The 16,976-nt window shown below is 45.1% G+C and overlaps 1 protein-coding gene across 1 annotated transcript in view; it reads right to left on the bottom strand.

The window, feature by feature from the left end:
- The window catches only part of LOC126101511 (uncharacterized), a 936,969-nt gene that overhangs the window by 220,923 nt on the left and 699,070 nt on the right, over nucleotides 1-16,976 (bottom strand). The window contains exons 11-12 of the mRNA XM_049912155.1: nucleotides 15,282-15,482; nucleotides 10,075-10,188 (exon numbers count right to left, since the gene is read on the bottom strand). Coding sequence (XP_049768112.1) covers nucleotides 10,075-10,188; nucleotides 15,282-15,482 — 315 coding nt within the window. The remainder of the gene's footprint in view (nucleotides 1-10,074; nucleotides 10,189-15,281; nucleotides 15,483-16,976) is intronic.

Raw genomic sequence — 16,976 nt, 5'->3', positions numbered from 1 at the left:
TGATACTGCAGTATAATAGACATCTTCATGTACTTAGGCGCACAGGACCCTGACTTTCAGAGATGGTTCTCACTAATACAGAAAATATGTATTAGAGGTGACCCGATGATTGTTCGAATTGAGAACAGCCAGTACTAGTAAAAATAGGGTGCAGAGAAAACTTTTCTTATCGAGATAAATGAATAAGCCCTAAAAACGCCGAGAAAGAAAAAAGGACACATAAAATCCACCATTTTCTGGCGTACATTGATCCAAAATGAATATACAGTATATTTCATTGACACTCGTCTTGTGATACTTGGATATTTTCTTCAACTTCCCATCCCTACTCGTAACACTACAGTGAAAGCGTACAGAATAATGCTACACAGTGTAGCACTGCGGGAAGACGGGCAGGCAAGCATGACTCCCTTAGGCTGCTTAGGCTGCGCACAGCTTGACTCGGATGGGAGTAAAGCGGCCTGGACGTTCTGCTGACAGAACGCGGCGGCTTGCCTGCCTGGATAACAGGCAAGCATGGGCAGCTTAAAGACAGAATGTGTGCGCCTCAGGTCGGACCAACACTCTTCAGTTCGGCAGAATCGTGGTGTGTTTGCCCTTCGCTACTTGCTGGTGATACAGAGGACATTCACAGATAGACTGGCTATTTTCGCAAAAAGAGGCAAGCTAGTGATCTATCGTCAGAGGCCTTTAAAAATTAATTGGAATGGCAGAAGAAAGGGATGAGAATTCTCAATATTTATTATGCAGTCACATAAATTTAATACGAAACACGCAGAAAGAATTTAAAGAGAAATAGGTGGCACGAATAGTAAAATTCCTAAATTGGCACGCATTACTCCACCATCAGTTGCAACAGTTATCGATGGAAATGAATGAAGGATATGGAGACTTGCGATGTACGCTGATTAACTCAAGTGGCATGCTAGAAATTATTATCGATTTAAAACTCGTTCTTTTTGAAGTTAGATTAGACTAATACTTGTTCCATAGATCATGAATGCGGCATTTCGTAACGATGTGAAACGTGTCAATTTAACACAAGTTTCTTAGGCTGTTACAATTTACCTTTTTAAAATAATTGTGTTATTACTAATTTATGTCTAAAAATTCATCTATTGAGCAAAAGAAGTTCTCATTCAGAAACCCTCTTAATTTGTTTTTAAATGTTGGGTGGTTACCTGTCAGACTTTTGATGCTATTTAGTAAATAACCAAAGACTTCAGCCCTTTGTGTGGCAAAGCTAGATCTAACCCAGAACACTGAGGACGATCCTTTCTCCTAGTGTTGCAGCTATGTACGTTTGCTTTTGAAGGATGGGTTGATAATAACAGTTTTCATAAGCGAATGTATATATAGTGAAGCTACTGTGAATGTCCCTAGTTCTTTAAATAAATGGCTGAAAGATAATATTGGGTGGGCTCCAGCTATTATTTTCGTTTTACGCCTTGTGCAATGAATAATTTTTTCCTTAACGATGGATTACCCCAAAATAGGATGCTATGCGAAAGCAGAGAACGAAAATAGGCTAATTTATTGATATTTTTGTCACAAAAATTTGTATTAGCCCTAATTGCATAACTGGCTTGACTGAAACATTTCAGTAGATCAGCAATGTGTTTCTTCCAATGCAGCCTCTCATCAGTGCATACACCCGAAGATTAGGTGTATTCTGCCTTAGCAACAGACTTCTGTTCATACTCTACTTTTATGAATGAAGGAAAATGGAGTGCAGGAACGAACGTTAGAGCATCCAGAATGGATTGTAGATCTGGCATTTTAAGTGGACTTGATTGCACACTGCCTACAGTAAGACACCGCAAGGTGAGAAACAACTTCTTTGTGATTTGATGGGGATGCATTTATAAAGAAAGTCATGTTATAGAATCTGAGAAACAGTCCAGTTCCCTAAGCTCACTGCGGTTAAAGAAAACGCGAAGTTTGAAGATTTCATTGTGTCCTTGAAAGAACTACAAGGATCATTTCCTAGACGTGTTGAAGACGCAACCAATCTGATATCTGTTTTCGAAGGCTTTTGCTGTTTCAGTTGAAAGTGCCCCCGTGCATGTGCAGATGTAACTGACTGACCTAGCAGGTAATTCCCGTTTTAATGTCAAATGCTTTTACGTTAAAACTGTTCAGGACATTGCTTTCCTCAGGCAGAGTTTCCAAGACTCCATAACGAAGTTACGAAAGTGCAACAATATTCCGATCGACCTATTTTTGGTAAGACCTTTTTTCGATTCCAAAACTAAGCAAGTCGCGATTACATGGCAACTTGAATGCAGAAATATGTGTAATGTATTGTCTGTCTGTATGCCGACAGTTTATATCAGATGAAAATTATATTATGTCTTCAACGCGCAAAAATAATTGAATAACATTGAAAATTTTTGTTTGTGACCTACGTCGGTGAGAAATTTCAAATATAAAGCCAAATCGTATGCAGTGCAACTGAACTGCTATTCAAATGCGGCGCATTCAGAGTTTCCCCGCTCCAAGCGCACAATTAGCGCGGGAAGTGTGCAGTAAGGTTGAGTGCTACGGCACTCGTGCTAGCGCACAGCCCACTAGCCAAAATCTTGGCCGGCCCTGGCTTACGGAAACTTAATCTATCGTTCTGACGTTAAAGGAATGCGCGGAAAACCTACTGTGGATGGTGGGCGCACCTTGGTTACAGGCAGTACACATCACTGGCTAATGGTGCCTAGTGAAAGAGGTGTGTCGTTTGCGATGATGTGGTGAAGCCAGAAGGCAGGTTTACCTGTGTTCTCAGGTACGATAGCCGACAGTCAATCCAGAATTACTTTAGGACTGACTCTTCAGCAGGAGCACATGGAGACACGAAACAGAGTTGCCATGTCCCGCATGGGACACACACGTCATCTTACGTTCCACGTAACTCTCGCAAACAGACAAACTACTTAGGAGCATCTGAGAAGATGCATCAACTGTCTCAATCTGTAAATTATATTGACTGTTGACTGACTGCACCGAACTATAATATCTCTCATCTATTTTGGACACTGCCGGCCGGGGTGGTCGAGCGGTTCTAGGGGCTACAGTCTGGAACCGCGCGACCGCTACGGTCGCAGGTTCGAATCCTGCCTCGGGCATGGATGTGTGTGATGTCCTTAGGTTAGTTAGGTTTAAGTAGTTCTAAGTTCTAGGGGACTAATGACATTAGAAGTTAAGTCCCATAGTGCTCAGAGCCATTTGAACCATTTTTTTATTTTGGACACTGACCATCAGCAATTTATGTGTGAGTCCAGAAAACGTAACTGACATACTTCTTTATTTTCTGAATTACGTTGAGAGCCTAATTCAAGCTGGGGTAAGTATTTTTCAATACCAGACTTCCACCACACTAGCTAGTGGAGGTATTAACTGTTGTGCTATTAGAATTGACTTTCTGCCAACAATTATTTTGCCGTCTGGCAATTTAGCCAGAAATTATTTTTTATTGTTGTAACTCGACCATCAGCCAATTATTGACCTTCAGCCATGGTCACTACCGCTAAAAAGGGAATTATGTTTACTGGTAGGAAATGAACTTTGTTTCCTTACGTCCTGAGAATCGTTCTTGTCCGATGATCGGGAATATAGCACTGATCACCAGACACAGCAAAGTAAACCGGTCCACTGTAATCTTAGGTACGAAGCCTGTGCGATAACCAGATTAGTTCCGAAACTGTAGTGGTTCGAGGAATTTTGATGATATTTGTGAACGCCTAACAGCTGTGGGTTCTTAGGCGTGAAGTATTGCTCTACTTTTCTAAAGTAATACCTGTGCTTTCTTGATGGCTGTATCGGGAATTCCCCACGGCAGTGCATGGTGCTGCAGGAGCTGAGTTTTATGGAATTTGGTGAGGCAACCAGTTGAAAGAATAAGAAGGCGAAAAGTCTAGGGGAGGGGGTTCAGGAGGGGTGGGGGGAGGTCAGTGTTAACCTGGTTGGTAGTGTAAATTGAGTGTGGACTGTGGAGAGTGGAGAGAGGCTATAGAGCTAAAGCAAGTATCAATAAAAAAAAATCGATAAAATTCCGTATGCAAGGTTGTGATATATTGAATACTTTCAGTCTGAAACTGTAGCCACTCGATCTTTTCCCTCATTGGTCCATCAGCTTCTTTTCCCTCTTCTGGTATTAAGTACATTACGTTGGCCCAAAGATAATCGCCTTCTTCCTTTGTGGCCTAGTTAAGCTATGAGGTTGGACACCCTGCAATAGAGGGCGCCTGGAAATAGCTGTGAATGCCTGTGTTCGTTATTTCTGTGATGTTCGACTTTGGTCATACTTCACCATCCTATGCACAGCTATGGCCGCGTGCAGACAAGTGCAGAGATCTCCATACTCTCTTCTTCTCTATTGTCTACTGTCACTCATATCTTTCCTCAACCGTAGCACTCTTGCCTGAACAACATGACAGAAACACCCGTTCCCATCAGAGAAAAATCCTTTTTGTCCTCCATCGTTCAGCAACTTTCTCGAACTGCTTCTCAGTAGCTGGAACCTGACATTGGAGTGACTCCCCACATTATGTCAGAGAGCTAAATTACACCTTCAGCCTGAAAAGACATTTAGTGACATATCTGCTAAAGTAACAACAATGATTACCATTGTCCCTGTACACATTCGTTGCCCTTGTAGCTCCTTGTTTCCGAACAGATCTTGCACTGTTCCCAGTATTCTTAGCTGGTTCATTCTTCTTAAATTCCCTTTCTCCTGAAGTCGCTATATCGGAAAATATCTATCTTGTACACCTATAAATTCTTTTTTATATCTGACACTATCGTTATTATTATTGTAAGCATCATCATCATTATTACTATTATTATTGTTGTTATTACTGTTAGTGGCAGCAGCTGCGGTACGCACAAGTACTGCCAACACTAACTTTATTAGTTCATATTCAGTGTTATTTACTCACATGGCCATTCAGTCACTCAGATCATTTTATTATTATTTGTCGTATTATAATTGTGAAAAGGTGTTATATGTGTGAAAGACTGGTCTGATGTAAGAGACGGCTTGATGGCCCTAATCAGACCAGGTTAAATAAAGAAATATGGTAGGTAAGAAATCAAAATATGAGTAACTAGAGACTTTAGAGAAAAGATGTGCATAAGAAGTTATGGATGAAGTTGCATTCGAATTTAAATGGATGAGGAGTTGAGAATTAGCAATTGCACATTCACGAAAAGAAATAGAGTTTGAAAAATACGATATTTCGTTTAAGTTTCAGTAATTTTGATGTGAAATACATCAGAATACCTCAACTAGAGTGAAAACAGCAGTGTAAGGCAGAGTGTGAGTGTGAACTGAAACTTATTAGACTTACAATTTTTCTGTAATAAAGTGTGCATCATTACAAGCACTCCTTCTTAATTATTAAATATAGACCAGGTCATCCAATTATCTATGTATTTGAACAGTTTATCACAAGATGGAAACAGTGACGTGGTAGGATGGCGGTAGGCACACGGTCAGAGTTCTTAACACTTCGGAGGCCATATACTTGGAGGAATATTGGACCTAGGAAACCGGCCAGTTCTGCCGCTACTTAAAGCGTTACGGGTACACATGTATTTGATGGATCTTAAAGAGTAATACATTCTAGATAGGGGCCAAGATTCAATATTTATTTTTAATATTTACTTTAGTTCCTGGATAGATCACAGATTTTAAAATAACGATACTTCCCAAGAAAAGAATGCGAGGCGAGTTATTGAACACATTTCTTCCTATTGAGTTTCCAAAATCACTTGCTCACTCAATAAATGTGACATATTTATAGCAGAATTACAGAGAACTGCGGAACGTATCGAGTACTCGCAAAAAATTACGTCAGTGATCATATTGGCTCATAAATTAAAGACAGTAGCTATTACGTTCACTGTTTATTTCGAAATAATTCTAAAAAATGGTTCAAATGGCTCTGAGCACTATGGGACTCAAAATCTTAGGTCATAAGTCCCCTAGAACTTAGAACTACTTAAACCTAACTAACCTAAGGACATCACACACACTCATGCCCGAGGCAGGATTCGAACCTGCGACCGTAGCAGTCCCGCGGTTCCGGACTGCAGCGCCAGAACCGCTAGACCACCGCGGCCGGCTAAATAATTGTAGAAATGAACGAAACAAGGCAGCACCAGTCAAGAGGTGGGCTGCGAGACTTCCGTACATTGTTATTATATGAAATGAGCACAGTTTTAAAGCGACTGGTGGTTCGCGTGTCAATAAAACCCGGCGCGACCTCTAACCGGGCGCGGTCTTCGTAACACAGTTGCGGCCCGAGCTGTGTCCGGGCTTGGTCTCGTAAGTGTTAACTTTCCCTTGTTTCCCTACAAGCGAGTTCTTCACCCATCAACTACATAATTTCTGATTGCCTTTATTTTAATTTGTGACAGCTAACAACAATGTAAAAAAAGCAAACTGTCAACCATTGTCAATGACCGTCAACGAAGTGTCAGTGCTCTTGTATTGTTGGAGCAGTGCGGTATTGACACGCTGTGCGTTTCGCACACTGCCTGTATCACGGCCGAGGAGATATATGGGTCCTGCAACGAACTTATGACGCCACAGTAGTCGACTAATCTGCCACACTTCGCAATCTCTCGGCTCCGTGCAAGGTAATCGAGAAATCAATATTTAACTGGAAAGGTACTCACTGTAAGTCTCAATTTAGTTGTCTGCTATCGAGAACTTATATGCATTTAAACGTGCAGTTAACAAGTATTATACCCGTCTGAAATACACTCCTGGAAATTGAAATAAGAACACCGTGAATTCATTGTCCCAGGAAGGGGAAACTTTATTGACACATTCCTGGGGTCAGATAAATCACATGATCACACTGACAGAACCACAGGCACATAGACACAGGCAACAGAGCATGCACAATGTCGGCACTAGTACAGTGTATATCCACCTTTTGCAGCAATGCAGGCTGCTATTCTCCCATGGAGACGATCGTAGAGATGCTGGATGTAGTCCTGTGGAACGGCTTGCCATGCCATTTCCACCTGGCGCCTCAGTTGGACCAGCGTTCGTGCTGGACGTGCAGACCGCGTGAGACGACGCTTCATCCAGTCCCAAACATGCTCAATGGGGGACAGATCCGGAGATCTTGCTGGCCAGGGTAGTTGACTTACACCTTCTAGAGCACGTTGGGTGGCACGGGATACATGCGGACGTGCATTGTCCTGTTGGAACAGCAAGTTCCCTTGCCGGTCTAGGAATGGTAGAACGATGGGTTCGATGACGGTTTGGATGTACCGTGCACTATTCAGTGTCCCCTCGACGATCACCAGTGGTGTACGGCCAGTGTAGGAGATCGCTCCCCACACCATGATGCCGGGTGTTGGCCCTGTGTGCCTCGGTCGTATGCAGTCCTGATTGTGGCGCTCACCTGCACGGCGCCAAACACGCATACGACCATCATTGGCACCAAGGCTGAAGCGACTCTCATCGCTGAAGACGACACGTCTCCATTCGTCCCTCCATTTACGCCTGTCGCGACACCACTGGAGGCGAGCTGCACGATGTTGGGGCGTGAGCGGAAGACGGCCTAACGGTGTGCGGGACCGTAGCCCAGCTTCATGGAGACGGTTGCGAATGGTCCTCGCCGATACCCCAGGAGCAACAGTGTCCCTAATTTGCTGGGAAGTGGCGGTGCGGTCCCCTACGGCACTGCGTAGGATCCTACGGTCTTGGCGTGCATCCGTGCGTCGCTGCGGTCCGGTCCCAGGTCGACGGGCACGTGCACCTTCCGCCGACCACTGGCGACAACATCGATGTACTGTGGAGACCTCACGCCCCACGTGTTGAGCAATTCGGCGGTACGTCCACCCGGCCTCCCGCATGCCCACTATACGCCCTCGCTCAAAGTCGGTCAACTGCACATACGGTTCACGTCCACGCTGTCGCGGCATGCTACCAGTGTTAAAGACTGCGATGGAGCTCCGTATGCCACGGCAAACTGGCTGACACTGACGGCGGCGGTGCACAAATGCTGCGCAGCTAGCGCCATTCGACGGCCAACACCGCGGTTCCTGGTGTGTCCGCTGTGCCGTGCGTGTGATCATTGCTTGTACAGCCCTCTCGCAGTGTCTGGAGCAAGTATGGTGGGTCTGACACACCGGTGTCAATGTGTTCTTTTTTCCATTTCCAGGTGTGTAGTTACTCACTGCCCACCAGAGACAGCGGCCATGAGTGGCCGTGCGGTTCTAGGCGCTGCAGTCTGGAACCGAGCGACTGCTACGGTCGCAGGTTCGAACCCTGCCTCGGGCATGGATGCGTGTGATGTCCTTAGGTTAGTTAGGTTTAATTAGTTCTAAGTTCTAGGCGACTGATGACCTCAGAAGTTAAGTCGCATAGTGCTCAGAGACATTTTAGTCCACCAGAGACGGCTTCTGGCACTCGTAAGACCATTGGTATCACGTACACACCACAGCCTGTCTTTCTCGTGGGTCTCGGCCTGTATAGTGAGGACACTTCAACGTGGCAGTCGGCCGCCAGTTTAAACATACGATATCTGGGTCGCTGTGGGGAGAGGTACGCAGAGGGGTACAAGCCCCGCCTCCCTGTCGCTGTTACCAAAGCAGAACTGACACGTGGTGATAGCGATCGCCGACCCCATTCTGGTGTCGTGAGGGTCCTATGCGATCCCTGTGATGGCCCAGGATTTTCGAAATAAGGAAAGAAAACAATCAGACACGCACGGTCACTGCAGAATTGCTTGCTTGTCAAGGTTAACAGTGTCGCAAAACCTAAAACAAAGCGGTGACTACCCTCTCCTGCTGTGTCACAAAATAGCGACATCAGAGCTGTGACACTCAACCAAGACGCCCCTACATTTTTTTCCCTTCAAAACTGTAAGCCAAGTTCATTCCAGATGCAAATTATTAAGGTATCATTGAAACACGTGTACAAAATCTACGATAATTCTGAATATGACACATCTCAACTAGCTGCGTAATGACATTCAAAGTGCACAGCGCTTACTGACAAACCTGCGAATTTTGTAATATCTCTTGTAGTTATGTTGTCGTAAATGGCGTTTTTCGTAAATTTGCTGTGTACATACTACAGGAAACTGACTGCCATTTACAACACTATTCCCGAAATCAGTTACCTGTCACGCTGTATATGTATCTGTATTTCCAAAATTGACTGTATTTAGCACTGCAAGGTCAGTTTATCTTGCTGGAAACTCAGTATTTTATGTCTTGTTGTTTAGAATTTTCATCAGGTGTTTCCACGACACTGGATGGCAACATAAATGTTGGTTGATAATGCATTACTTCAGAGACCAAAGATGTATAATCATATTTTACTTTACATTGAAGAGTGGTACCCATGCACATTTTAATATCAGTTTATACTTAATGAGATCATGTTTAGTTCGTTCGGTATTGTTATCATCAGTAGTGGCATGTCAAATTTGTTCAAGAATTTTTGGAAACTTCAGTTTAGTAATTACACATACTTACAGGTTTGTCTAATATTCCTACTGCAGTTAATGGCTTTGTTTAGAACGACAACGGGATATATGAGGAAAATATAAACCGATTAAAGCAGAATACACTGTCTGCTCAGAATTCCAATGTCCGGAACATACTAAGGTTTATAGTGATACAGCAGAACTTAACTGGGTTTTACATCATATTTGTAGCGGCTGATTTTACTCTTTTACAGAAACCTGGCACATCCGATGGAATGAACTTGGCTTCAAGCTCTGAAGTGATATTTGACTTTTTTCCCAGAAGTGGCAGAGATCAGATATCGCTGATTGTCTTTCACACTAAAAACGGGATAGGCACCTTTTTTGTTTTTTGAAGTTTGGTACTGCATTATATCGCATTGCTCATTCTCTGTTTTGATACGTTATGCTGCACTGGGAGAGCGAAATAGTTTCCTGCTACGGAAAATTGATAGCGTTCTGAAATATGACGACTGAACTTCCAGCTACGAAGCGTGATTTATCATACATTGAAACACTTTTAGGGATAAAATTCTTCGATCTTTACCCTCTGGCACGATATTTTATATATGAATCATAAGTTACTTACCAGCCTTCAGGAGGTGAATCCAAGACTCTTCAACATGTCTGAGGCTGTACGTGACGTCATCTGGAAGGAAACTCGTTTGAAACGGCGTTTCCTTGTTTTCCGTTGGCGATGGAGCTGAAAGGAAAAACAAAAGTAATTTTAACTGTTTATGGGGATTTTGCTGCATTACTGCTTTTTCAGGTTAAAATATCAAAGATGCGGATGCAAAGCTACGTTTTGCAATTAGGCCGAGTGATCATATGTTCGGCAGAACCGAGGAAGAGGGGCCACTGTTAAGTATATGAAGGATGGTAAGATGCTATGAAGGCTACTATGCGATTTCTAAAATTTTAAAAATAAATACTTGTTCTTGGCCACCGCTGATTACTTGAGTAACAGTATTTATTTGAAATAATCAAACCACCATTTGCTATTGTTTGCGAGTGGCTATTTCCATTGATTTTCTCTTTGAAAGGAAAGGGTATAAGGATTTTACAGTGCAGTCTTTCTCAATTAAGCAAATCAAGGACTGGTATCAGTGAAGTAACTAAAAGTGCAGTTCTCTTCTGTTTAAGAATAACATACAATAATGAACATGTACTGTGAGTTATGGAAGAAATCAGGTTTCCTCGAAATATAACTTTGTTCAAGCTGAAAAAATTCTGCTAACCACTCCTTGGAAAGTCTTGGCTTTTTAAGCTGGAAATCTGACGCGAAAAAGTGCTGCGTGGGTACCGATTTAATTCGTATGAGCTGTCCACTGAAAACTGCAGCCGATTAAACTCATACAAGATAATTGCGTCTACGACATTTGCAAGAGCTCCTTCGTCACAGTAGCGAAATAAAGACTATTTATAATTTTACATGTTTACGGTGTCGGTCCGTAGGCTACAGTGTAATTGCAGCCGTGCCTCCAAGTCACAAACTGGTTTGCTCCTTCCTTCGTCCCGAGTACTATCATCAACAAACGTGACATCCGAGTGTTTCAGGAGAAAATGTGTTCGTAGTATAAATGAGGTGTGAATGGGACGTTTATGAAGACACGTCAGAAAATGAAGCAAAACACATCTCTATGTCCACTGAAACTGAGCTACACGATTTTGATAAAAGTTGTCTCAGTGCAAGGTCGCTGTCTGAGGTCGGAAAACAGTGGCGCACGAACGGGACAAGACGAACAATCGCTGAGGGTGAGTTTATGATGCAACATCGCTGCCCGGAAAAGTTGTCACTACACGAGTGAAGAGCACACGGTGGTCGTGAAGTCTTCTGCGGAAACCAGGCGAAAATACGCTGATGATTCCAAACATTATGACCATCTACTTAAAAGCGTGCTGGAACGTAATTCAGCTGTGATTCTGCGTGTCGTGGATTCGACAAATGCCGGCCGCGGTGACCGAGCAGTTCTAGGCGCTTCAGTCCGGAACGGCGGGACTGCTACGGTCGCAGGTTCGAATCCTGCCTCGGGCAGGTTAGTTAGGTTTAAGTAGTTCTAAGTTCTAGGGGACTGATGATCTCAGATGTTAAGTCCCATAGTGCTCAGAGCCATTTGAACCATTCGACAAATACTTGATAGGTTTGCAGAGGTTTGTGGCACCACTTGCCTACGAATAGGTGACACACTTCCAGAAATTTACATGCTGTTAGTTTATGAGTGCGGAGTTGGAGCACGACATCGTCGGAGCTCGGTTTCATCGGATTCAGATGGGCCAAATTTGATGGCCAAGATATCAACGTTGAGTTCAATATCATGCTTCTAAAACCATTGCAGCACGATTTTGGCCTTGTAACACGGACAGTTATCGTGCTGGAAAATGCCATAGCGGTTGAGAAAGACATCAAGCATTGGGTGTTACAGGTGGTCCCTGATAATGTTCGCGTAATCTGCAGCTGTCACGGTGTCTTCGGTTACTAATGCAGGTCCCGTGAAAGTCCATGTGAATGTCGCCCATAACACAATACTGGTCCCACCGGGCTGCGTCCGTGGCGCGCTGCATGTTTCGAGCAGCCGTTCGCCTGTACGACGGCGTATCTGGAGACGACCATCGGCCTGGGTCAACAACAAACGGGATTCATCCCACCAGGCGACTGTTGCGTTGATCTGCGGTCCAGTCTCGATGTTCCCGTGCCCGCTGTAATCGTAATTGACTATATTGATGGGTCAACATGGGAAGACGTAGGGGTCCTCTGCTGCCGAAAACCGTATTCAGCGCTGTGCGCCAAACAGTGTGCTCCAAAACACTTGTGCCTGCGACAGTACTGTACTCTGTCGTCAGATCTGTCACAGATCGCCGGCTATCCTGCTTTACACGGCGGGAAAGCCTCCGAGCCATGTGTTCTCGAATGAAGTTTGACGCACAACTTCCTGTCGCCTATTCGTTGTTTCAGCATCTTCAACCATTTTCCATAGATGCTCACGACAGTAGCTCGCAAACAGTCGACCAGCTTCGCTCACTCCGAGGCACTTGGCCACAACAATCTGGCTTTGGTCAAAGTCGCTTAAGTCGGTGGATTTCCGCATTTGCACCACTTCTCGTTGCTAGAATGGTTCCCCATTCGTCTCTGCTCCGCTCTCAGCGCGTCACGTGCCCTCAGCGCCACCAGGCAGCGTACAACATCGAGGTGGACAGTGGTCATAAGCGTACAACTTTGAACATGGCTGACGTTTGCAGCAACCGTATACACAAATTTGAAAAATATGTAAAAATCAGCCAAGTGGTTGCATAGGTTTTCTATATACCTTGACCAGGTTTCGTCTCCTCTAAAGGTGACTTCATCAGAAGGTAAGGTAATTACATGAAGAACATATCGTCAAAGATGTACAATGATTTAAGAGCTGAGTTGCTCAAGTCATACATTAAAATATAAAACATAATGTTCTTCAAAAGGTCAAACATTAAAACATAAGTAATACCGGTGTGGTGTGAGGAGAAAACCTATGCAACCGGTTGGCTGAGTTTTAAACTTTTTTTTTTTTTTTTTTTTTTTTTTAGTGGTCATAAGGTTTCGGCTCATCCTTGTATTGGCTCCCTGTTATATACAAATACGATTGGGTGCTTTTTTTTCGTTTATGCTACAGGTCAGGCCTGAAGATGACTCTGTTGAGGAGTCGAAACTGGCAGTCCAAATGAAAAGCTATAAATTTAACTGGTGTTGGAATATTATTTTTACAATCCGCTGCTCGCAAGTCGCCGGCCCGTCGATAGTGAAACCATCCCATCAGCCCACTGCAGCACCTCTGCACGCTACGATCTTCGCTAGGTCGAGGTATGCAGGTGGTATGTGTCTGGAGCAGCAAGCCATCGCCGACCGTTCTGAAACTCGAGCTGCGATCGATTACTTCATGAACCATTTTTCTGATATTACAACCGATTTTGGTCCCAATGCGGAGAGTCTTTTTTTGTCTCAGAGTATCGTATATTCCAGTCTAGACGTCAATTTATGCTCCTCAGCGTTTTCAGGATCGGCTAGAATAATGTACAGTCGTAAAAAACCAATTCAGAGACGTTATCTCCAAAACAAAAATGAAACAATGAAATTACCATCTCAAACTATGTATTGTATCGAATAAAAATATATTTTAAACAAAACTGAGTATCCGAAAACCATGCGATTTCTGTAGCGGCTCCTGTAAATACGAGGTGCGTTCAGTAAGTAATGCAACACATTTGCTTTTCTCGCCCAATTTCGGTTGAAAGAATGCGGAATTTGTTATGAGACAACATGAAATATTCCTGCTTCAGCTGTTATAATTTCATAAAGTTCCGATAGGTGGCGGCGCTTTTTGTAGCCCCAACTTCCTCCTGCCTCCTCCTCAGGACTCCCTATCCTCCCCCTCCCTTCTCCTGAGCCACTTTCCCCTCCTACTCCCCCTCCCTCTCCTGTGCTCCCTTTCAGTGTCTCTGCTGTCCCTCCTGCCTTGTCTTCCCTCTTCATCTACTGTCCCACCTGTCTCCTGCCTCTTGGTTCACCTGCTGACGCTCCTACTCTTTTCATCCCACCCCCTCCCCTGCTGCACCTTGCTCTCCCCTCCTTTCCCATTCTCTCAGGCCTCTCCCTCGGCAGGCCGCACCTGGCAGTTTTATTCATCGTGTGTGCTCCACGTGGGTTTAAAGTGTGTTGTTCTGGAGTGTTTTTAATACTGTCGTCAACTTTTAACCTGTGCTTGTGACTTCAGTGTCTTTTTCTTGTTCTACGAATCGCCAACTGTGTTTTTTGACTTTACGTCGACTCTTTTAATTGTTCCCTCATGAATGTCTCCATGTCAGTGTATTTTTACCTCCATTATCTCCCCAGCTCTGTTGTATGTCCCCCTTTTTTATCGCTTTATATGTAACAGTTTCTTCCTGTATTAACTATCATGTCACTCGGCTGAAGAGCGGCGGATTGTGCCGCTAACATCCCTCCCCTGTCCATATGGGGCAGGGGAATGAAACCACAATAAAGGAAAAAAAAGCACTGCATGGGAATCAGCAAGTGGAGGATGTGGAGGGTATTGAAGCAGCAAGAGACTGGCTCCAACATCGGCCAGTAAATGATGATGATGTTATTTGGTTTGTGGAGTGCTCAATTGCGTGATTATCAGCGTCCATACAAAGTGCCAATCTGTACACAGTCCAGATTCGCCACTTTCGTGAATGATGATGAGATGATGCAGACAATACAAACACCCAGTCCCCGAGCGGAGAAATTCCCCGACCCAGCCGGGAATCGAACCCGGGATCCTAAAAGGATAGGAAAGGAAATCTGCTGTGCCCTTTCAAATGAATGATACAGGCATTTGACTGAAGCGATTTAGGGTTCAAATGGTTCTGAGCACTATGGGACTTAACATCTTAGGTCATCAGTCCCCTAGAACTTAGAACTACTTAAACCTAACTAACCTAAGCACATCACACACATCCATACCCGAGGCAGGATTCGAACCTGCGACCGTAGCAGTCACGCCGTTCCGGACTGAAGCGCCTAGAACCGCACGGCCACCGAGGCCGGCGAAGCGATTTAGGGAAATCACGGAAAACTTAAATGTGGAAGGCCGGACGCGGGTTTGAACTGTCGTCCTCCCGAATGCCAGTCCAGAGTGTTAACCATTGCTCCATCTCGCTCGGTGCATTAAAGGGAAATTGTATTGAAAGAAAGGGGTTTGTATCAAAAGAGTGGGGAGTAATATGGTGTATTGGACTGTTGAAGGCGCCAGGTACTTGCGTTCCTTAGGACGCGCCGCCACTCACCCGACTCCTCGGCGTCGCCGTCCCCCTCGCTGGCCTGCTGCCCCGAGAACTCGCTGAAGAAGAGGTTGCCCACCTCGGCGTGCGTGGCGCGCAGCACGTCCTGCGAGTGCAGGTACCGCCGGCGCGCCACTTCCCGCGCCAGCTCGTGGCGCCAGCACACCAGCAGCCGGCCGCTCATCAGCTTCTCCTGCAACAGGTCGCCTGCCGGCACAGCACTCCGTCAGCACCGAGCGCTACCGGCCCAGACCGCTCTCCACTCACTCTCCCTGTCCAAGCTGTTATGTGGCCACCAGCGAGGCTTTCAGAAAGGTTTAAATCTAAATCTACATCGATACTCCCCGATACACGTGGCGGAGGGTACCGCGTACCACTAATAGTCATCTCTCGTCCTCTGCTGTTCCAGTCACCAATAGAACGAGGGAAAAACGACTGTCTGTATGCCTCCTTCGCTATCGCTTGCGCCTTTGTCCCGCAGTTTGCGCGGGGTCGGCGTGGTTAAATCGGATTTGGCATGTTAATTTGAAGGGGTGGCTGGATGCCCTTCCTGTCGCCACCCCGTGCCCCCCAGGACGGAATGATAGTACCCCATCTGTCTGCGTCTAATGTAAATCATGGAAAAGTGCGGATGTGTTTCAAATGTCTGTGAGTCGTGGAACTAAGGCGGGACATGGGGACCAGCTCGGTATTCACCTAGAGGGATGGGGAAAACCGCCTAAAAACCACATCCAGGCTGGCCGGCACACCGGCCGTCGTAATCCGGCGGGCGGATTCGATCCGGGACCGGCGCGCCTACCCGAGTCCAGGAAGCAGCGCATTAGCGCTCTCGGCTAACCTGGCGGGTCTGTCTGTATGCCTCATTATGATCCCAAATTTCTTGAATCTTACCTTTGCCGTCCTTACACGCAATGTATGTTGGCAGCAGTGAATCGTTCGGCAGTCTGCTTCAAATTCCGGTTCTCTAAATTTTTTCAATAGTATTCCTCGGAAAGAACGTCGCCTTCCCTCAAGGGATTCCCTGTTGAGTTCCCGTAGCATCTCGGCAACACTTAAATGTTTTCGAACCTACCGGTGACAAATATAGCAGCCTGCCTCTGAACTGCTTCGATGTCTTCCTTCAATCCGACCTGGAACAGCCCCAAACTCCCGAGCACTACTCCAGAATAGGTCGCTACAGCGTCCTATATGCGGTCTCTTTCACAGGTGAACCGCTCTCTTCTAAAATTCTCCCAAATCGACCATTCTCCTTCCCTGCCACAATCCGCACATGCTCGTTCCATTTCTTATCGCTTTACAACGTTATGCCCACACATTCAAACGACTTGACTGTATCAAGACAGAATTTCTGTATGGTGCGAAAAGTGCCAATTAGCTCTAAACAAAGAAAAGTGCGAGATCATCCACATGGGTACTAAAAGAAATCCGATAAATTTTGGGTATACCATAAATCGCACAAATCTAAGGGCTCTCAATTCGACTAAATACGTACGAATTACAATTACGAGCAACTTAAATTGGAAAGACCACGTAGATAATATTGTGGGAAAGGCGAAACAAAGAGCTTTGTTGGCAGAACACTTAGAAGATGCGACAAACCCACTAAAGAGACAGCCTACATTACGCTTGTCCGTCCTCTGCTGGAATATTGCTGCGCAGTGTGGGATCCTAACCAGGTAGGATTGACGGAGGACATCGAAA

This window comes from Schistocerca cancellata, chromosome 9, assembly GCF_023864275.1.
Source record: "Schistocerca cancellata isolate TAMUIC-IGC-003103 chromosome 9, iqSchCanc2.1, whole genome shotgun sequence".
Classification (NCBI taxonomy): domain Eukaryota; kingdom Metazoa; phylum Arthropoda; class Insecta; order Orthoptera; family Acrididae; genus Schistocerca; species Schistocerca cancellata.
The sequence above is the reverse complement of the archived record's forward strand: the minus strand, read 5'-3'. Positions and strand labels throughout refer to the sequence as shown.